Source organism: Populus trichocarpa, chromosome 9 (assembly GCF_000002775.5).
Source record: "Populus trichocarpa isolate Nisqually-1 chromosome 9, P.trichocarpa_v4.1, whole genome shotgun sequence".
NCBI lineage: Eukaryota > Viridiplantae > Streptophyta > Magnoliopsida > Malpighiales > Salicaceae > Populus > Populus trichocarpa.
The window spans coordinates 9,513,760-9,534,650 of record NC_037293.2 but is presented as its reverse complement, the minus strand read 5'-3'; the positions used below and the strand labels follow the sequence as shown (position 1 = coordinate 9,534,650).

Here is a 20,891-nt window from a genome sequence, read left to right as displayed (position 1 = left end):
TCTCATATTTATGATGGAGAGTGTTACAGGGGCAGGCCAAATAAAACTAGTATCTTTATTCTGTATTCATGGCCGAAACGGTAAGTCTCCATTTCTGTAACAATTTTTCTCCCTTGCAACCGAGACTTGTCAACCTATCATTTCCAAAACAAAAAAAAAATCATGAATTTAAGTTGCAAATCTCTTTTTAATTCCTGAGAGCATTGTTTTGATATTGAGCTTATCTCTTTAATTTGTCAATAAAATAAATCGATGGGAATTTCAAATTTGACAATTAATTACTAATCAATCCTTACGCTAGTGATGTCCCTGTATGAGCACATAGTGAGTCCAAGTACCGTAGTGTCTGGATGAACAGGCTGTTTGCAAAACACATATCAGAGATCGTCGACGTCAAAAGAAGAAGAAGAAGAAGAAATGTTTAAAATGAAAGTAACATACACAAACATCTAATTAACCGAAGTTACTTATTTTTTAAAAATGTGGTGATAATTATGTGTTTAAAAATGCGGTGATAATTATTTTTTAAATTGATTTTTTTATTAGAAAACATTAATATATTTTTTTATTTTTAAAATTTACTTTTTACATTGAAACAATTTAAAAATAATTTAAATTAAAAAATTTATTTTTACCGCAATCTTAATCAAAGGCTAAGTAAAAGGAAGGGATTTGACTTAACTCCCACAGCAGTTCCTCCTGCTGTTTGTCTCCTCATCTCCCCTCTATCAACCGAGAAGACAGGGATAGGTGCCTTTATTTTCATATTCAAATGATCGAAGAATCTTAGCACATAGCGTACAAGTGGTTCGATTCCTTGTGTCTCCAAGATAGCCGTGGCAAAACAGTCGTTGCATATTCTTCTACCATCCCTTCGATCATCACCAAGGCTAACGAATTTTTCATTTCTTGGCTGCATGAAAGTAATATATATATATATATATATATATATATATATATATATATATATAAATGGTTAATTAAAAAATGAAACTTATAAGATCTGTATGCCGTATGCGGATACAATCATATACGCCCCCATGCATATTTTCTCAATTATGAAGAGAATTGATCAAGTACGAAACATGGACAGGAAATTGAATTATATATAACCTTGTCTAGATTCGGGTGATTATTATTTTTAGATGCATTTTAATCACTCAATATTCATACGTGGAAGATTTGACGTATCCTACGTACTCATTGAATTGGTTGTCAGAGAGAGAGTTATGTTTACAAGAAATGTGCCTTTTGATGGAATATTGCATGCATAAGCTAAGATAAAATATTACATGCGTAATTAAAAACAATAATAATAATGCTCCGTGGCAATCGTATTAAACTGGTTCTTTTTTTTTTTAACAAAAAAATAAGTCTTCTTCTTCCTTTTTTCCTGATAAATAGGTCTTCTGTAACACAAACCTCGAATCGCCTGCAGGAGCAGCATATATGAGTGCCATCCCTCGTGTGATCATAACAATAAACTTGGTTCCAGAACTCACGTTTTAGGTGCGGGCCTCGGATCTGTTCAGAAAACAGATTGCTTTGTGTGAAATACTTCAAGTAATTAATTAAACTCTTCGTTGAGATAACATATCATTCACAAGTAAATTCTGTAGTGTCATAAAACACATGTTGTTGTCTTGTCTGTATATTTGCTGATATGGTCATTAGTAAGTCAACATAATCATGGATATAGATCTACTGAGTATCAACTTCATCACGGAAAGACCTTCAACCAAGGTCCATGCTGCTCCTGGTGGTGGATCTTCTTTGGGATACCTCTTTGGTGGTGGTAGCAATTGACACATGCCGTCGTGTCTTCATATGAAGTTCTCTGTTTGTTGATCTTTGTGAACCTTAGTTTGAATGAAACCATGCTTTCATCTTCAATATATATAATCCATGCCAATTTGTTGGATCATGTGGTGTAATATCTTCTGTGTTCTCTTTGTTGTTTCAACTATTCAATCACGATCGTGGGATTTAGATGCCTGGGCATCTGTTAAGAATTCGGTGGATAGTTTCCGATACATAGCATCTGAACAATATGTTGGTTCTAATAGCAATTTTTTTTTAATAGAAAAAAACAGATGATATAGTCGATATATATCTTGCAAAGGAAAAATGAAAAACTTACCAGATGGTCACAGGCATCGCAGATTAAACTACGTGACCGACGTGGGTTGGTGTTAGCGATACTTCTAGACATGCATGGCGAACAGTGATGTTAGTTAATCTCAAGTTTAGTTCAGTTAATAATATCTAATTAAGTTTAGTATTTTAAGAAAATAGGATGAGCCTGTTCTTTGAAATTAAAGAAAAAAACACAAGACGAAAGAAAATAAGTAGGAAATTCAAGATTACATTTTACCTGTGATTTTTCGAAGATTTAAGACTCTCTTCTATTGCTCTAGCAAGTTCCTCTTCATCATCTCCTAATGTTTATAATTAAAAAATAATTATTATAAAGTGTATGTAAAAAAAAAAAGGAGTGATTAATGATTAATTGTAAAGAAAAGTACTACTGGTGTTTGTCTTTCAGTACATGGTTAATCATTTAATTGGGTGCCATGAAACAAAACGATGGATGACTAATTATTTGACGAATGGTAACAAGACTTTACTTAGCATCCTCACCATGGGCATGCTTCTTTCCTTTCTCGTCAAGCTCTATAAGAGAAAGCTTTGTAGCAAGTTCAATATCATCCAGTTCGTCGTCTAAATATCGAGCCTGCAAGTTTTTATAATAAACAAACGAAAGTCAAAGATTTAGTTACAGATTAAAGGCAGAGAGCCGTGGAGAGACCAAGATAAACTTGAACATTTTACCATGAAAAGAGACTTGGAGTTCTTACCATCTCTTATTAGCGAAGACAGGGATGCAGATCAAAAGTAGGCAAAGGAAGGTATATCATTTGGTAGTCAGGATTTTGTTAAGGTGGAATGGAGTGTTCAGGTTAATGTAACACATGTCAATATTAACCACCCAAATTATTTTCGAGATCCTAGATTTACTCTAATGTATTAATTGTGCTTATAGAAAGCGTGATGGGAATGTAAATTACTTAACTAAATGGTGTTTTACGTGCTTAAGTATTTAATAAGATTATCTTCTGCTTCAAATATAGATCATAAAAGCTCAACCTAATAAAAGGGACTTAACTCTGGTGTGCTAAGATTGATCTAATGATATTGAGTTTTAAATTATATAGATTATTCTCTACAAATTCTGTGGGAGGATCCGATGGTATCAAGGAATTCAAGTCTTGTAACTGGCAAATATCAAAATCTACCTTAAACCTGATATAATTATTCTCTTGATTGATTGCGTACGTATTGGGGTTATGGCTTATGATTGTTGTGCGGCCCTCACATTCCAAGATGAGTTCGGGCCTCAAAGTGGTACACAAAAACGATAAGACAATGGGCATTTTTCTAATTAATTAAAAACTACCCTGAATTTGTTTTTGTTGACAGTAAATTCATCCCCGGCCTATTTTTATTCTGATTTAAGTCTTTCTTTTATTTTTACTCAGATTGCTGCTATATTCCTATCCTACGGGTTACTCTAGGACAGAAGTGGAAGGTCTTGATGTTTTTGAAAAAGGTTTAGATCTTTTTTATCATCTTGTTTTTTTTACCTGGTTCAACAAACAAATTGCAAGGCCTATTCTTAAAAAGCTGGAAAGGATTTTGGCAGATGATGCTTGGAGATTTCTTTCCCACAATGTAGCTTGGAATTTTTTACTCCTGGTGTATCAGATCATAGCCCCAGTGTTATCAAAGCCAGTATTGCTACTTGTTCTGTTCCCAAAACCCTTCAGGTTTTTCGATCACTAGATAGAGCATGGAGAGTTTTTAATTCTGTGGAGACTACCCGGCTGTCAAATGTATACGGAAGTTTTATGTAAAAAATGTGGCAGAGGCTTAAGGCTTTGAAGTCTCCATTGAAAATTTTGAGTTCTACTTGTTATGGAGATATTGTACAGAGGGTGAAGAAATCAGCAGCTGAATTAGAGGATGTGCAGGCTTTTTTGATGAAACTCCAACTGAAGAGTTGATGATAAAAGAGAAGCTCTTCTCGTCAATGTGTGTGAAGTACTGGGCTGCTGAAGAATCATTTTTTAGGCAGAAATCTCGAATTTCCTGGGTTCAAGAGGGTGATCCTAACACTGGCTTCTTCCGTAGGATAATGATGGCAAGAAGATCCAAAAATGCGATTTCAGCTCTGCACAACAATGCTGGGGAACAGATTCCTGATCCTATGGCCATTCAGAACGAGATTCTTAGCTTTTACAAGAATCTTTATGGGAAAAATGATAACAATGTTTTAGGATGTAATGTTTGATTAATTGAAGAATATTGTCAGATCCAGTTTGAAGGAGGAGCAACAAAATGCTCTAATTGCAGAAATTACTCCTGAAGAAGTGAAATCCGTTGCTTTTTCTTTAGATGGAGACAAAGCTCTTGGTCCGGACGGCTACACAGCAGAATTCTTCAAAGCTAATTGGGGAGTTGTGGGAGATGAATTGACTAAAGCTATTATCCATTTTGTTTTTAGAATGGGAAGCTTCTCTCTGCTATAATGCAATATCAGTTACTTTAGTCCCAAAGATAACTGATGCAGGTAAGGTAACTGAGTTTACGCCCTTTGCATGTCGTAATACTATTTATAAGTGCTTTTCTAAAATCCTAGCTAATAGATTAAGGGCTTGCGTCCCTTCTCGTACTAGCTTGAATCAGAGTGCATTTGCAGAAGGAAAGAGAATAGGTGATGATGTTACCCTTGCACAGGAGGTTGTGAAGTGATATTTTAGAGAGAATTTGGCACCAAGATGTGCTCTGAAAGTAGACATTATGAAAGCCTTTAGTTCAGTGGATTGGAATTTTCTGTTTGGTAGTTTAGGAGCTATGAGTTTTCCAATGAAGTTCATTAATTGGCTTAAGGCCTGTATTACTATTCCTAGATACTCAATTATGATTAATGGAGTTTTGTGTGGATTCTTTGAAGGTAGGAAGGGTTCAAGGCAAGGAGACCCCCTCTCTCCTTATTTGTTTGCCATAGCCATGGAGGTTTTGTCATGTATGCCTAATTCTGCTGCTGATAACGGAGTATTATCCTATAATTCCAGATGTAGCAAAATCCATTTGATACACTTGTGCTTTGCAGATGATTTAGTCATCTTCACTGAAGGGTGCACTGAAGCCATACTAGCCATTAAGAGAATTTTATGTCAGTTTGATGATTTGCCTGGGCTAAAATGTAATCCTGCAAAAAGAGAGTTCTATCGTGGGGGCATTAATTCTGACAGCATGGCAGCAAGAATGAAGGAGGTTTCAGGGTTCAATATGGGTGTTCTTCCTGTTAGATACCTGGGAGTTCCTTTAATTACTGAGAAGTTTCAAATACAATTTTTACAAGCCTCTTTCAGAGAAAGTTACATCAAGAATCTTGCACTGGACTTCTAAATCCTTATCTTTTGCTAGTAGAATATACAACTTGTTATCTATAATTTTTTAGCATCTCAAACCGCTGTTGTTCTATCTTTATCTTGCCAGAAAAAAAGTCATTAAAGAAGTTTAGAGGCTATGTAATGTTTTTTAATCAATTATCCTCTTTTTTTTTTTTTTTCATTTTCAGCCTAAAAGCATTTGACCAGTGGTAACTCTTGCAAAATCCCAAATTAAAAGGGGAATTACATTTCTTTACATGTTCAATTTTTAGCTTGAAAATATGGTTTTTATCCTTTGGTTACATCGATAGGAGAGCATAAATTGCTTATTTGATATGAATTCTCTTTATTGCAATTATATAAGCAAGAAATTAACAGGAAAAAAAAATGAACCAAATAGGCAATGGCCACAATCTAACCATGGAACATTCCTCTGGGACCCATCATATCCACATGGAGTGGAGATCGCCACAACTGCCAAACTGGAAAGGAGTAGCAAGAGATAATAAAACCACTTGTCCGTCTCTTGAGTTTTCAGTTCAGCAACGTAGGCAGGATTGAAACAACATTAGTACTATTCCCTGAAAATGGAGAGTTGTTCTCTGCAATCATCAGCTATAACCACCATACCAACCTCATTAACCAAATGTGGGTTCATTGAGAAACCTTCTATTCATGGTCAGTTCCTCAAGTTTCCTAATTTAAGTAAGTTCGCACATTCAAGAAAGCTCAAGATTCTAGACATCAAAGCTCAAGCTTCAGGTACATAACGATAACAAGTCTAACTTCATTTGTTATGTTTTTAGTTTCATGAAATGGGTTGTTTTGAGATTTCCTGGTTGATTGTTTTGATAACTCTCTGTTATGATCTTGGAACTTCAATGTCATAAACGGAAAGATGGGTTCCATTGCCATTGAGTAATTTTGAGTTTTGACTGATATTCAATTTTTTTTTTTTTTTAAGTTGCTGTAAAATTCAGCTCTGGGGCAGTTGAGGCAATTTCAAAAGAAATGGAAACAAAAGATGAGAATCTTGCATTTGTCGCTGGTGCTACTGGCAAAGTTGGCTCAAGAGCAGTGAGGTAATTTTCTAGTGCTCTACTTTTTCCAGCTTGGTGGTTGGTTTACAAGTATTCTTTGACAATTGAATTTGCTTCAGGGAGCTTCTCAAGCTTGGATTTCGAGTTAGAGCTGGTGTCAGGAGTGCCCAGAAAGCAGAAGCTCTTGCGCAGGTATAAATTTCACAGTTCAGAAGAGAATTTTACTGCATTTGTTTTTCTTTCAAAGCATGTTTTACTAAAAGAGTAATCTATTTGCAGAGTGTTAAGGAAATGAAGCTTGATGTTGAAGGATCTCAGCGTAAGAAAATAAAGCATTTCTAATTTATTTGAAAATTGAAAGAAACTAAGATAGTGATGAATTAAAGATACAAATTATTTAGATATAGACAACAAGGCCTCCATTGTATGCATTATAACAGGTATTCTTTGGTCTTTAGCCCAGCTGTGGAAAGGCTTGAAACTGTGGAATGTGATTTGGAAAAACCGAATCAGATTGGACCAGCATTAGGCAATGCATCCGTGGTTCTATGCTGCATTGGTGCCAGTGAGAAGGAGGTGTTTGATGTTACAGGACCTTGTCGGATTGACTACCGGGCTACTAAAAACCTAGTCGATGCAGGTAAGAAAGACATTGCATTGTGTAATGCCAGTGTGACCGCTTAAAGTCTTTTGTTTTAGATAATTGAGTACTGTTTTGTTTGCAGCAACTGTTGCAAAGGTCGACCATTTTATTATGGTTTCATCATTGGGAACGAACAAATTCGGATTTCCTGCAGCTATTCTAAAGTAAATTTTGTAATTTGGAAGGAGAATTAGCATATGAATTGTTAGTTGGTGACAATTACTGATTTTCCTTTACTTTTTCTGTAAAAGTTTGTTTTGGGGTGTCCTAATTTGGAAGAGGAAAGCAGAAGAAGCACTCATAGCAAGTGGTGTTCCTTACACTGTAAGAACCTGCAGATACATTCATCTGACACACAGGTTATATGAGTATACCAGTTTATATTAGCTTGAGCTTGATTATTTATAGCTCTCTTCAGATAGTGAGACCTGGTGGAATGGAGAGGCCTACTGATGCTTACAAGGAAACCCATAACCTTACTGTTTCAGAGGAAGATACTCTATTTGGTGGCCAGGTGTCAAATCTTCAGGTGCGATTCATTTCAATTTTTACTTTCAAATTTGAGATTCTTTAAATTTCTTTTTGTACATATTTGTCACCTGATTGCAAGGAAAATAAACTAAACTTCAGGCTTTAGAACAGAGAATGAAATAATGAACAGCCCTCACTTCTAGTCTGCATTGGTGCATTTCCACTTCTCTTTCTGAAGAACATAGTATGATGATGTATTTCGTCGATGCTGATTCTTAGCTCTTTTCAATGTGCCTGTAATATATGTAAGAATCCTGTTAAAAAATATTCAAAATTTTGGAGGAGGTTGTAAAGGAATTAGCTGCCTTTTCCGCTCTAGGCCGAACTCATTTCTGTCCAATTTTTTTTTCAAGTAGCTTATACCTCTGGACTGCTAGCAATATTTCTGTTTAATTTCACTCATTCGTGGTAGCATGGTAGGTATGATCTCATGTAAAACTTAGGAGTTACTGGCCAGAATTATGGTGCATGCTAGAAAGTGAAGACTCACAGAAGACAGTCCCAAATTGCAGGTTGCGGAATTTATGGCGTTTATGGCCAAAAACCGTGGGCTTTCATATTGTAAAGTGGTGGAAGTAATTGCAGAGACAACTGCACCTTTGACTCCTATGGATGAACTGCTCGCAAAAATACCATCTCAACGTGTTGAACCAAAGGTATACTCCATTCACTCTAGAAAAATGAAATGACAAGTTCATTTTCTTTGGGATTGTAACAGAATAATTTGAATGTGGCAAGCATATCGCCACTCTATTTACCAATGCTCTAGCTATTTTTCTCTTTCTTCTTCCTTCTCTGCATCATATGAAAAGGTGACTAGTGACTGGTGATATTGTGTTCTCAGAAATCAGACGCAGCAGAACTGCCTAAGTCTGTGCCTCCTAAGATTGTCGAACCTGAGGCTCCAAGCCCTCCCTCTCAGAGAGAACCTGCCCAGGCAAAAGCTGTGGTTACCAGGCCACTCTCTCCTTATACTGCGTAAGCCCACTCTAACACATTCCCACTTTGTTTCAGCAGCTACCTAAAGAACTATTATTTTAGATTGATTGTACAAAATCTTGACTTACAAATGCAAGATCATAACATGATAGCCTTTCTGTTACTGTATCATTTGTATCAGGCTAAAGTTGTTAAGAGTGTTATTTTCTGTAGCTGCAATGGACTTCCATGTTAGGTTCTTGTAAAGTCACGCACACAACCAGTTGCGTGAAGCTCTTTCCTGGCCTTACAGGGCCACATGCAGACCTTCTACAAAAAGGCATAAAATCCGCAAGTGAAGGTCTAATATCCAGCAATTTTCATCAAGTGTCTGTGATTTGATGAAAAACAAAAAAGCGCTCCTTGTGGAATACAACATTGAACAAAATGCTCTTATTTTGAATTTGCTGCTAAGTTATCCAATTATAGTACTGTTATATGGTCTTCTTTGTTATCATCTTACTGTTCTTGACAGTTATGAAGATTTGAAACCGCCTACTTCTCCCATTCCGACTCAACCTAGCGGCAAGAAAGAAAATGTCAATTCGGTTGAAGCAGTATCAATGCTTGATACTCCGGATCCTTCTCCTGCGTCAGCATCCGGAATAGCTGAGACAAAACCAGCCCCAGTAGAAACAAAGACAGCAAGGCCTCTTTCTCCTTATGTTGCGTAAGCCTTCTTTTATCACTTTCCACTTTTAAGGCTCCTGCCACTTCATTTATCGAATAGCCATTGCTTTTGGCACATAAAACATATTTTTGAAATAGAATGAGACTTGTGTACTCTAGTTTTAGTTACTCTAGGGTTATCTTGAACTGTGAAGGTTTCTCATTCTACTCAAAATCTTATGCTAGGTATCATATTGATGGTTTTCGTTCTCCCTTGTGATTTATATCTTATTATGTTTTTAGTTATGATGATCTCAAACCCCCCACATCACCATCTCCAACTGCACCGGTGGGATTAGTCGCAATAACTGCACCGGCAGTGCCTAAGACAGGTAATAGCGCACCTCCAACAGCTGCAATTGACAATCAGCGTCATGAAGAACCAAACCCAAGGCCACTTTCACCTTATCCCATGTAAGCTTGATATCTCATATTCAATTTATTTTCCTTCAAACTTCCTGTGGTGAGGATTTGCAAGAAAGATTAGTCATTTAATTTATAATGCCACCAAGTTTTTTTCTTTAATGCCACTGAGTTTCTCTTTTCTTTCCATATCAAAGTATGAAGAAGTAAAGCTTCATTTATCGAATAGCCATTGCTTTTGGCACGTAAAACATATTTTTGAAATAGATTGAGACTTGTGTACTCTAGTTTTAATTGCTCTCAGGTTATCTTGAACTGTGAGAGTTTCTCATTCTGCTCAAAATCTTATGCTAGGTATTGTATTAATGGTTTTCGTTCTCCCTTATGATTTATATCTCATTACGTTTTTAGATATGATGATCTCAAACCCCCCACATCACCATCTCCAACTGCACCAGTGGGATTAGTCGCAACAACCTCCTCCATAAATGCAGTGTCTAAGACAGGTAACAACGCACCTCCAACAGCCGCAATCGACAATCAGCATCATAAAGAACCAAACCCAAGGCCACTTTCACCTTATCCCATGTAAGCTTGATGTCTCGGACTCAATTTATTTCCCTTCAAGCTTCCTGTGGTGAAGATTTGCAAGAAAGATTATTCATTTTATAATGCCACCAAGTTTTTTTCTTTTATGCCACTGAGTTTCTCTTTTCTTTCCATATCAAGGTATGAAGACTTAAAACCTCCAGCTTCTCCAACGCCGTCACTGAAGCTATAGGCTGATCTAATACAGAGCTAAGTATCAATCATGACATTACAATTGGGAATTCGTGCAGCATTTTTACTTGCAACCTATGAAGAGGCTAGCAGCAGAAATTGCGGAATTCTTTCTATGTTTTTTATAATAAAGTTTATGTTGTAATATTTTTCTTATCGACTCTATCTTGATTATTCTTTTGACCAATTTGATGTAAACTCAGCAAAATCAATTCGACAGTTTTACCTATTTTTTCTTCCAATCTTGTTTCATGGATAGGAGCCCTATTCATCCATGAACAGCTTCTAAGAGAATTTGCTTTGTGGTTTAACTGGTTATGTCATCTGGCTCTAATGTTTACTTCTATTAAATGGTCAGTTTCAGTTGCAAATTCTGCAAGTTTATGCTCCAAAATGTGGTTTATCGGTTCAAGCGTATTATTGGTCGGCTTCTAGCATCGTTAATAGATGCTGTCATTTTTGTTCTGGCTTACCGGGATCCTCACTAATGGAACGAGAGATTCTCCAAGGAGGAACATTACGAATGGTTCAAAGATTTCTCTCATTTTCGCCATCTAATTCAGGCCCACGTCCCTCCGAGCTCCTCTGTATGCACTCTCTCCCTCGCTTGTTTCCTGCTGTTGGGTTCTTTTATTTATTTTTACTTTCAAGAATCGTTTGTCTCGAGGACTCATTTTACTGTGCTTGTTTTAGCTACAAGATAATTTGAATGGTTTATTGGAGGTGTTGGAGCTTGGCTGTGGGAATTCACCGTTTTGTGAAGAGATTTATAGAGATGGAATTACTGAGATTACTTGCAATGACTTGTCTGCTGTTGCGGTCGAGAAGATGCAGAAACGTTCGGAAGCTAAGGGATATAAATTGGAGTATGTTCTGAAAGCTAAGGGACTCGCTAGCCAAAACAGGCTCCTGTTGAACGTAGTAATCTTGAATCTTGGCGGCAACGTAGTGGCAAATGCCTCCATTAACCGTTACCTCCTACTGCTGCGGCATGGTGTCTTGGCTATACTTGGACCTTGCCTGGCGTATCAGTTAAATCACCGTTTTGTTGATTTAAAAAAAAAAAAATTTACTTCACATTATTTTTTGTTTAAATTGTTTTGATATATTATCATTAAAAATAAATTTTTAAAAATAAAAAAAATATTATTTTAACACATTTCTAACCAAAAACACCTGAAAAAACTTTTATCACCGTCTGTTAGTAGCAAATGCCTCCATTAACGAAGTTAAAGCTACTGACAGAGGTGGAAGAGAATTTGATAGAAGAGGGATTAGATGGCAACAAATGGTGTTTTTGCCTCCCAGGTCCCACAGTACATTCGGGTTACTGAGTGGATCTGGATCCATACCCAATGGGCTTTATTAACACGTTGGGTTGCGAATAAGTGGGGCCGGCCCTTTCACAAATGCAAAGTAATAAAAATAAAAAACGCTAGAAGAAGGGCTTGAACCTTCGACCTTGTGGTTAACAGCCACACGCTCTAACCAACTGAGCTATTCCAGCAGATGATGACATTTTGAAGAATCATAAGGTAATTCTATGGAGAGATGATGCTTTCTCTAACCTTGGTGGTAAGAGAAGAGGAAGGAAAATGCATAGCAAATAAGTACAAGAAAGAATAAAAAAATATATTTTACAAATCAACCGTTATTTACTGTATTAACTAACACTCCCATGCCACTTGATTTGTTGAATATGATCTCTGGTTAAAATTATTTTTTTATATTATAAGAATCTAAATTGAGAAGCAGTATTTACGGTGTAGAGATGATATTTTTTATAATAATATTTTTAACTTAAATTTAATATATTTTGACGCCGTCCATTCTATCACTGGGTTCACATGAGTTCCGTAACTTATAACATATGAAAAAAAAAAAATAAACGAAGTGAGTTTACTAGAATTGTGATGGGGCGAGAAGATCATCTTGTCGACATGATTATCAATTGTCTTGTATCAATAGATTATCACATATAATACAAGACACGATCTTGTGTTTTGTCTCCAAATCAATAGTTTTTTAAAATAAAAATCACATTGGTTCGTGTCAAAATTTTCAGACATCATGTGTGTTTTGGCTTGCAAGTTTAATAACGTGATGATAATTGTTTTTAAAAATTTTTTTATTTAAAAATATATTAAAATAATATATATTTTTTATTTTTAAAAAATTATTTTTGATATTAGTATATTAAAATTATTTGAAAACACTATAAAAAATTAACTTGAAATAAAAAATATATATTATTATAATTTAAATATGTTGTTTAATTGATATATTATTACATTCCATGTGTAATTTTTACAGTAGTAGAGAAGTTTTTTTAAAAAATGCAAAACCATCGGCGAATGGTGCCACCAGTTGAAGTTAAAATATTTTGATTAACGGTCCATCATCCCAAATCAGCAACCACGTAGACATGATGACATTTTCATGTTTTATAAAATATTATTTGAAATAATATAGGTATTTAGGAGTGTAGTTTTGATTATTTTATTTTAAAAAAATTATTTTTAATCTTAACGCTTGTTAAAATAATCTGAAAATATAAAAAACTATTAATTTAAAATAAGGAAAAAATAAAAAAAATTTAATTTTTTTCATAAATAATTTTAAAATACAAAAATAAATAAATTTTTTAATGTATTTATAAACAAAAATTATTTTAAATTAAAACTAGTATCACAATTCAAAACATACATTTAATATATCCTGGCAAAGCTCGGTGTCATATTTTAATAAATTAAAATAAAGAGATTAAATCTCCCGAATGGGGAGGTTTTGAGGGAACTACGACGAGAATAGAAGATCATTTTAAGGACATGGCTTTGCTTTATTGAAAGACAGTTATGCCCTTTTCATTTTCAGAGAGATTTTTCTGACATCATTTTTACCATATTCTGATTCCATTAGTTTTATCATTGAGTTCACTCAAGTGACATATTTACTATACTAGAAAATAAAATAATTCAAAATAAATGGAGTGGATTTATTAGAATCATTTTGATTTTGAATTTGTTATGCTGTATATAAATATTTTTTATGTTTTTTTATTGTTTTAAAGCATTGATATCAAAAGTATTTTTTTAATTAAAAATACATTAAAAAACAACCACTACAATAATATTAAATATTATTTAAATCAATGGATTATCACGTATCATACAAGACATAATCTTTTGTTCTTTTTGTTTAAAACAAAGCTGAAGAGTTTTGAAAATCAAAACCATGCTGGTTCGTGCCAAATTGACTATCTCATAAATAATTAACTATCTTTCACCATCACAGTACAAAACCATTATTATAGAACAAAATTTTCAGAAGAGAATTAACTATCTCATAAATAATTTTTAGTGTTATAATTTATTAATATTCTTCGACTCATATTAGGATATATATTATTTTTTAAAATATTTTTTACTTTATAATATTAAAATATATTTTTATCTTTTAAAATTCATTTTTAACACCAATATATCAAAATAATAATAAAAATAATTTAAAAATAAAAAATTAAATTTTTTAAAAAAACACCATTGAATTACAATGAGAACAAGACCTCAACCTATTAAAACTAAAATTATTTTTCTTATCCAATTAAAAAAGAGTGTTCACGTAAAGACTAAAGTATCCGATAAATATGGTCATAAAAGGCAACAGCATTAAGCCAAAAAAATCCTAGAAAAAAACTTAGTTGTACTTGGAATTAAATAATTCTCTCTCTCTCTCTCTCTCTATATATATATATATATATATATATATATATATATAAAAAAAACCTTCACAACAAACCACAACCAAGACTTTTTCAGCAACACCAAAACCGGCACTGCTTTTTTTCTCAAAAACTCCTATAACGGCACCGTTACAACCATTATTTCCTACCTAAAATGTATATCTAAAAAGACCGAAATATTTACATGGCAAGAAATTAAATTAAATTAAATTACTAAAAAAAAGTAAATAATTAAATTTCATTTCTATTACAAGCGCGTCCCTATGAGCTTCTCTCTCTACAAAATGCTTCTGCTGTAAGCCTCTTCTCTCTATACATCTCGCTCGCTTTCTCTCTCTCTCTCAACACACACACCCACACACACATCTCCCTCGCCGGCCACCTCGATCTCGCCGGAAAATACCGTCGATCACCGATTTCGACTCAACAATTGAGTCCCCACCGTCAAATTAACACAATTTCAGCAGCTTTTGTTACATATACGAGAGACACATAAAAGATAATCATATTATTTTGGATTCAATTTTGAATAATTTTAGTTGTAATTGATTAGAGATGGAGGGTGAGGAGGATTATGGATTTAGTGAAGAGGAGGACTACTATTACGCCGATGATGGTGACTCGCATGACGGCCTTGCCGACAATGACGATTCTGCTTTACAGTGGGCTCCACCTAAGGGCTCAACTACTAAGGTATGCTTGTTTTCTGTGGTTGTTGTGTTTGTTTGATTTTCAGCTTGAAAAAGATTGAACTTTTATGTGTTTTGGTGGCGATTTTTTTGTGTTTTATCTACGAGGTTTTCTGTGTTTAATTTGGTTGTGCTTTATTTAATTGGGGCGACATGAGGTATTTGAACGAGGAATTTGTTAATGTTGTGTGTGTAGCTGGTGATTGTTTTGAGTTAATGGGTGTTTTGTGCGTAAGTTGTTGAGCTTTTTGGTTTATTAGTTTTTTTTTTTTAATCTCTATTTTGAGAAAAAAAAAAGCCCTAAAAGAAGTAAAATTTGGTGATTAGTAGCTTAATCAAGCTGTAAATTGAAGATTGTGTGTTGGCAGTTATATCTGTTAGAAGTAAAATATGGTGATTGGTAGCTTTATGGAGCTCGAATCGTTGGTTAAATCGAAGATTATGTGTGGATAGTTGCTGGGTTCTTAGTGTGGTTTCTGTATTTGGTGACCCTTTTTGGATTTCTTGCAGGTGATCACTAAAGAGTCCCTCTTGGCTGCACAGGTATACTTCTAAAAGCGAGAAAAAAAAAATCGAACCTTTTGAACTGTCTTCTTGTATATGTACTTTATAGTTCCAGTTATTGATATTTTGATTTGGGATTTGTTGATTTAGAGGGAAGATTTGCGGAGAGTCATGGATTTGCTATCACTAAAAGAACACCATGCACGGACTTTATTGATCCATTATCGATGGGATGTTGAAAAGCTACTTGCAGTGCTTGTGGAGAAAGGGAAATCGTGTTTGTTTACTGAAGCAGGTGTTACTGTGGTTGAAAATGTTGATGATGAAGTGCCACCGAGTTCATCTTCTACAATAACTTGTGATATATGCATAGAGGATGCAACTGCTGATAACGCCACAAGAATGGAATGTGGCCATTGTTTCTGCAACAATTGTAAGCACTTCACCCATTCTTAATGATTGATTTTCTTCTTACAGCCGTGGTTATATCTTTTCTGATATGCATAATTCTATAAATATGGTTAATTTTGACTTTGTCAGTTGGTCAAAGTTAGTATGGTTGTCTACAGTTTTATTTTAGATACTTGTACCTAAGTCTGTTGAATTCCAATTCAAGATCCTTGAATTGTGCTTGCCAGTTGTAGAGCCATTTTGAACTGATATTTGGAGCTTTAGCAGCTGATGATGATTATGAATGTATTGGTGGTATTGATATGCTATATGGGGATATACCCAATGCTGATGTTTCAATCATGATTAACCTCTTCATAGCTTCCTTTTCTTTTAAACACCTTGTTTCTAACTATATCTCTTTTGCTGTTTGAAGGCTGGACAGAACACTTCATTATAAAAATAAATGAGGGCCAGAGCAGGCGCATCCAGTGCATGGCACACAGATGTAGTGCAATTTGTGATGAAGCTATTGTCAGGAATTTAGTAAGTAGAAGGCATCCTAATTTGGCAGAGAAATTTGATCGCTTTCTTCTTGAGTCGTATATTGAGGACAATAAAATGGTCAAATGGTGTCCGAGCATTCCTCACTGCGGGAAAGCTATACGAGTTGAGGAGGATGAATTTTGCGAGGTAGAATGTTCATGTGGTCTGCAGTTTTGTTTCAGTTGCTTATCAGAAGCACACTCGCCTTGTTCATGCTTAATGTGGGAGCGCTGGAGCAAGAAGTGCCACGATGAATCTGAAACTGTTAACTGGATCACGGTTCATACAAAGCCTTGTCCAAAGTGCTACAAACCTGTCGAGAAAAATGGTGGCTGCAACCTTGTTAGCTGCATCTGTGGACAGTCATTTTGGTCAGCATACTTTCCTGTCTCTCTCTCATTGATGTGTAAATTTGCAACTTGATGCTTGTTTGACCAAAAGGAAAGGAATTAGATGTGTATGGTTGTAACATAGGTTTGTGGATTTTAAAAATTTGTTCTCCATTTCTTGAATATTAGTCATGGTAATATGCCTCCATACTCATACAGCCCTGTCAGAATGGTCTACCATGACTTGACTGCCCCTTTTTCTGCTGGGATTGTTGAGTTTGACTTAGTGTGGCTGACTACCTGAAGCAGGAGCTAGAACTGCAGTAGCTTTCATATAATTAGGGTCTTTCTTTGAATAGCTTATTTACATAATATATATGGTGTTAGTTTGGACGGATAAGATTTAGTTGTTTTAAGGGCAAAGATTTTACTTGTGATTTTGCTAGCATTTAAAGTGCTGCTACTATAAAAAATAATCTCTTTTTTCTGGTTGTTCAGCCCAGACAACCAGCCAAAGGCTGTGTTAGCTATTTTTTGCCTTTTTCTTCCTACATCACTACCAATCTCTTGTGGATTCATTTTACTGATTTACTGCATTGCTGCAACATGTTTATTCTTTTGATAATATCTTTCAGTGAAGTTGGCATTAAAACTTTGTCCTTCTCCTTTTCACTTGTCACAGTTGGGTGTGTGGTGGAGCTACTGGTAGAGACCACACTTGGTCAAGAATAGCAGGTCACAGTTGTGGTCGCTACAAAGAAGACCGAGAGAAACAAACCGAAAGGGCAAAACGGGATCTCTATCGATATATGCATTATCATAACCGCTTCAAGGCTCATACAGATTCCTTTAAGCTTGAAAGTAAACTGAAGGAATCAATCCTAGACAAGGTGTCCGTTGCAGAAGAGAGGGAATTGAGACTCAAAGATTTCAGCTGGGTAACTAATGGACTCAACAGACTTTTCAGATCAAGACGGGTTCTTTCTTATTCGTACCCGTTTGCATTTTACATGTTTGGTGAAGAGTTTTTTAAGGACGAGATGACAGACGAGGAAAGGGAAATAAAAAAGAATCTATTTGAGGATCAGCAACAGCAGCTTGAGTCGAATGTTGAGAAACTCTCCATGTTTCTGGAGGAGCCCTTTCAGCAGTTCAGTCAGGATAAAGTTATGGATATAAGGATGCGCGTCATCAATCTGTCTGTGACCATTGATACCCTCTGTCAGAAAATGTGAGTCTGATTACAATGGCTTTGAATATCTTTAAAAAACTGTAACTCATAAACTAACAAAGGGATTTGCAGGTATGAATGCATTGAGAGCGATTTGTTGGGTTCTCTTCATCTAGGCACCCATCATATAGCTCCTTACAAGTCGAAGGGCATTGAAAGGGCATCGGAACTTTCCTCTTGTTGGAACACCAAACTTGGTTCTACAGATGAATACCTACCAAGTGGTAATTTGAGTTTGAATCTGTTCTAACAATGTCGCTTCATTTTAGTAGAGGAGAAAAACTACTTTTTTTTCTGTCCGCCATTTAATAGCCATACAGTAGTGTTGCATCAAAAACAATTTTAACTATCTATTTCTTCTTTAGAATCATGTGGAAGTTGTAGGTAATTATTGCATGTCTATATTCTACTATATGTAAATTGTCAGGTGATTTTGCATCTGTGGTGCTCATTCTTGTCAGCATTTTTTTTTTTTTTGAGTTGGGCCCTTTATTGTTTTGTAAAATCTTTCAGTTGATTTTTGTTTGTCAGATTTTCAACTGCAAGGGCTGTCTGTTTGGAGGATGGAAAGACTGTTCATACCTTTGAAAAGAAAAGCATTATTCCATTCTAAATGAATGTCCAATTTTGTGAATCACATAATGCTCTACTATAATGCTGCCAGAAGTTATTTATAAGCAATCTTCTTCTTTTTCCCAAAATCCTTGATTTTGGGAAAGTATACATCTCAAACCTTTTATTCATTCAACCATATCTTGTGACATGCAGAATGAGGTCTTGTATTGTTATTGCTATACTTTGTCTACAACGTGGAGTAGGGAGCCATTGCGGTTCTTATAGAGTATGCTCTCTTTTTATGTATTAGATCTTGGGTTATAGCGTGTGTGCCAATAAGACTATGCAAGGTTAGAAAGCTAATTGAGGCTCGTGTATTTTTTAAAAGGTGCACTGACAAATTTGCATTGTAGGTGGGACATCAGAACATGACAGACCTTCTGGCTCTGGGAGTTCAGATGATAGTGGATGCTCTTATCGGAAGCGTGCTAAAAAGGAGGGTGGTGGGTTTTTTGATCTGAACTTGCCAGCAGAGATTGTAGACAGGAACTGAACCCAGAGACTGCAGACTCCATATATACTGCTGTACAGCTCTAACTCAGGACCCTCTTTTTTTTGCTATGGAATTGATAATTGGTGGATTAAGCATCAAAGTGCTTGCCTGTTACCCTAGGATATTCTGGAAGTCAAATCTGATTTTCGATGTCTACCTATTGTTTTTTTATTGTACATAGCCTTTTATCAGGACTCTGGTTGGTGATAGATTGGTAATACTCTCTCCCTGAGAGATTTGAGCTGGACTTGAAACATATCTGTCGTAATTTTACAAATGATGATAGTCTTACTGGTGGCAGGTTAGCTCCTCGTATTCTTTTTCACCTTCCTTTGTGCAAATAAACATGCAGATGCAGAAATCAAAATAGTTATTATATACAATAAATAAATAAATAAATAATTTAATTAGATAGTTACACTAGGGCTTAGGAGTATTTAGAAGGGCCTTTTTGGTTGTGGGTTTGCCATATCCACCAGAGCAACAACTTGTGTGTTTGATGGGGTTAGACAAACCCTAGGATCTTAGATTCTAGGTTTTGTCTGTGAAGCTCAGATTTTTTTACTTTGGTGTTAGTGATTGCACAGCCTGATATCTGTACATGAAATGAATAACAATTTAAGCTTCTCCCCTCTTTTTTTTGAAGAAAGGAAAATTTGTAATCTGTCATCAGACTCGCAGGCAACAGGAAATGAGAGAGCTCAAAAACCAACAGAAGATGCCTTTGGTTGTTCTATCTTTCATCATTGGCATTGACTAAGCTGCTATTGGAAACTTCACTTTCTTCATGTGTCTCTTCCTGGGTTTCTATAATACCATTCCACGAGGCTCTTCCTGTATGACGGGAGTCAAGAACGCGTTAGTCTCGGCATGAAATTCGATGTTAAAAAATGGAACCTGACGTTAAGTTAATTGTTTGAAACCCATTATCACTAGCCAGTTGACCTCCCAATGAGAACATTTTCCTTTAATCAGATCTTATTCTTTCTATTCCATTAGTTATAGAGATTTGGCATGAGGGGTTTGAATGGCTTCGAGGTATAATTCTTCTCATGTCGTTAGGGTTTAAATTCAAGACTATAAGTTACAGACAGAGAGACTCTCACGATTCTCCTGGTTTTTAATATGAATAGTGAATGAAACTGGTCCGAAAATGCTAACAGATGGTTGAAAAAAATTATAGAGATGTGGACTTGCCTTCCAACACCGTCTTTTAGAGATGCTAATTAATGTGTACATTAGACATTTTGCACAAAATCAAATGGGTTTCGTAGTTCGTAGAGATTTTTGTTTGTTTTTGGGTTAAACAAAAACAATAAATGCAAGTGCCAACATTTTAAATAAACACCAGGGAGCATGTCTGTCAGTTTCCTTTCCTTTGAAAACTGATGCTTGTCCTGTTCAAGAACGAGACTCTTGTCTGTCATTTTGTCTATATCAAGTTTTATCGGTAGATAGAAACTAAAATCTATAATTTGATTCAATCTTACTATGGTACTGCCAGAGTTGCCGCACCTCATACCACCAAATCGGAAACTTCTCTGTGTCACGTTGCTCTGCAAATCTCGAGTATCTTGCTCTCCATCAAGTCAAATTGCTCTTGGATTTTGGATTGGATTTTTGTTTGTTATTGGTTTTATATAAGTTTATGAAATCGATGGCCTGTTTAAAAAGTTAAACATCTTTATAATCTATGATTATATGATTGGATTTTCCAAGTTGACCCATCACCTCGATCCAAATTAGAAACTTCTTGAGATACGATCTGTGGTCAAAACTTATCTACAGTCCATTCAAAAATAAAATTAATTAATATGAAGGGATGTGATTAAAAATATAAAAACTATGGGATATGCGAACGCATCAACGACATGTAGCCTGTCAGCCTATGA

General features: G+C 35.3%; 2 protein-coding genes and 1 non-coding gene across 11 annotated transcripts; 2 read left to right on the top strand and 1 right to left on the bottom strand.

Annotated features, from left to right (window-relative positions):
* The first annotated feature begins 5,971 nt into the window (after window positions 1-5,971).
* Window positions 5,972-10,702, top strand: LOC7456397 (protein TIC 62, chloroplastic). Of its 3 annotated transcripts, XM_002313032.4 has the most exons (14): window positions 5,979-6,218; window positions 6,421-6,538; window positions 6,616-6,688; window positions 6,776-6,815; window positions 6,960-7,136; window positions 7,222-7,303; window positions 7,391-7,463; window positions 7,558-7,668; window positions 8,183-8,326; window positions 8,515-8,648; window positions 9,124-9,318; window positions 9,561-9,731; window positions 10,092-10,268; window positions 10,410-10,702. In XM_002313032.4, exons 1-14 carry the CDS (start codon window positions 6,044-6,046, stop codon window positions 10,459-10,461), a joined length of 1,722 nt encoding a protein of 573 aa, XP_002313068.2. In that variant the 5' UTR covers window positions 5,979-6,043; the 3' UTR covers window positions 10,462-10,702. The 3 variants fall into 3 exon arrangements, with proteins under 3 accessions (XP_024464146.1, XP_024464145.1, XP_002313068.2); XM_024608378.2 differs by lacking the exon at window positions 10,092-10,268 and having other exon boundaries at window positions 5,972-6,218; XM_024608377.2 differs by lacking the exon at window positions 9,561-9,731 and having other exon boundaries at window positions 5,974-6,218.
* A 1,191-nt stretch (window positions 10,703-11,893) lies between these two features.
* TRNAN-GUU (transfer RNA asparagine (anticodon GUU)) lies at window positions 11,894-11,967 on the bottom strand. The gene has a single exon. It is a non-coding gene; the product is annotated as a tRNA-Asn (tRNA).
* Window positions 11,968-14,459: 2,492 nt separating this feature from the next.
* LOC7456399 (probable E3 ubiquitin-protein ligase ARI2) lies at window positions 14,460-19,989 on the top strand. Of its 7 annotated transcripts, none has more exons than XR_002983783.2 (8): window positions 14,461-14,895; window positions 15,402-15,434; window positions 15,546-15,828; window positions 16,222-16,702; window positions 17,343-17,891; window positions 17,964-18,115; window positions 18,660-18,732; window positions 18,860-19,007. XR_002983783.2 is itself a non-coding variant. In XM_024608730.2 (8 exons), exons 1-7 carry the CDS (start codon window positions 14,758-14,760, stop codon window positions 18,997-18,999), a joined length of 1,776 nt encoding a protein of 591 aa, XP_024464498.1. In that variant the 5' UTR covers window positions 14,463-14,757; the 3' UTR covers window positions 19,000-19,031; window positions 19,681-19,989. The 7 variants fall into 7 exon arrangements, 6 of the variants coding, with proteins under 6 accessions (XP_024464500.1, XP_024464498.1, XP_024464499.1 ...); XM_024608730.2 differs by lacking the exon at window positions 18,660-18,732 and adding an exon at window positions 19,681-19,989 and having other exon boundaries at window positions 14,463-14,895; window positions 18,860-19,031; XM_024608731.2 differs by lacking the exon at window positions 18,660-18,732 and adding an exon at window positions 19,673-19,989 and having other exon boundaries at window positions 14,463-14,895; window positions 18,860-19,031.
* Window positions 19,990-20,891: the final 902 nt, after the last annotated feature.

Excerpts from the sequence above, each read along its gene's own strand:
- LOC7456399 (XM_024608730.2), top strand. The coding sequence starts at position 14,758 with ATGGAGGGTGAGGAGGATTATGGATTTAGTGAAGAGGAGGACTACTAT. Across the intron at positions 17,892-17,963 it reads GATACCCTCTGTCAGAAAAT|GTATGAATGCATTGAGAGCG; the intron begins GTGAGTCTGATT and ends AGGGATTTGCAG. Across the intron at positions 18,116-18,859 it reads AGATGAATACCTACCAAGTG|GTGGGACATCAGAACATGAC; the intron begins GTAATTTGAGTT and ends TTTGCATTGTAG.
- LOC7456397 (XM_002313032.4), top strand. The coding sequence starts at position 6,044 with ATGGAGAGTTGTTCTCTGCAATCATCAGCTATAACCACCATACCAACC. Across the intron at positions 7,137-7,221 it reads TAAAAACCTAGTCGATGCAG|CAACTGTTGCAAAGGTCGAC; the intron begins GTAAGAAAGACA and ends TTTTGTTTGCAG. Across the intron at positions 7,304-7,390 it reads TTTCCTGCAGCTATTCTAAA|TTTGTTTTGGGGTGTCCTAA; the intron begins GTAAATTTTGTA and ends TTTCTGTAAAAG.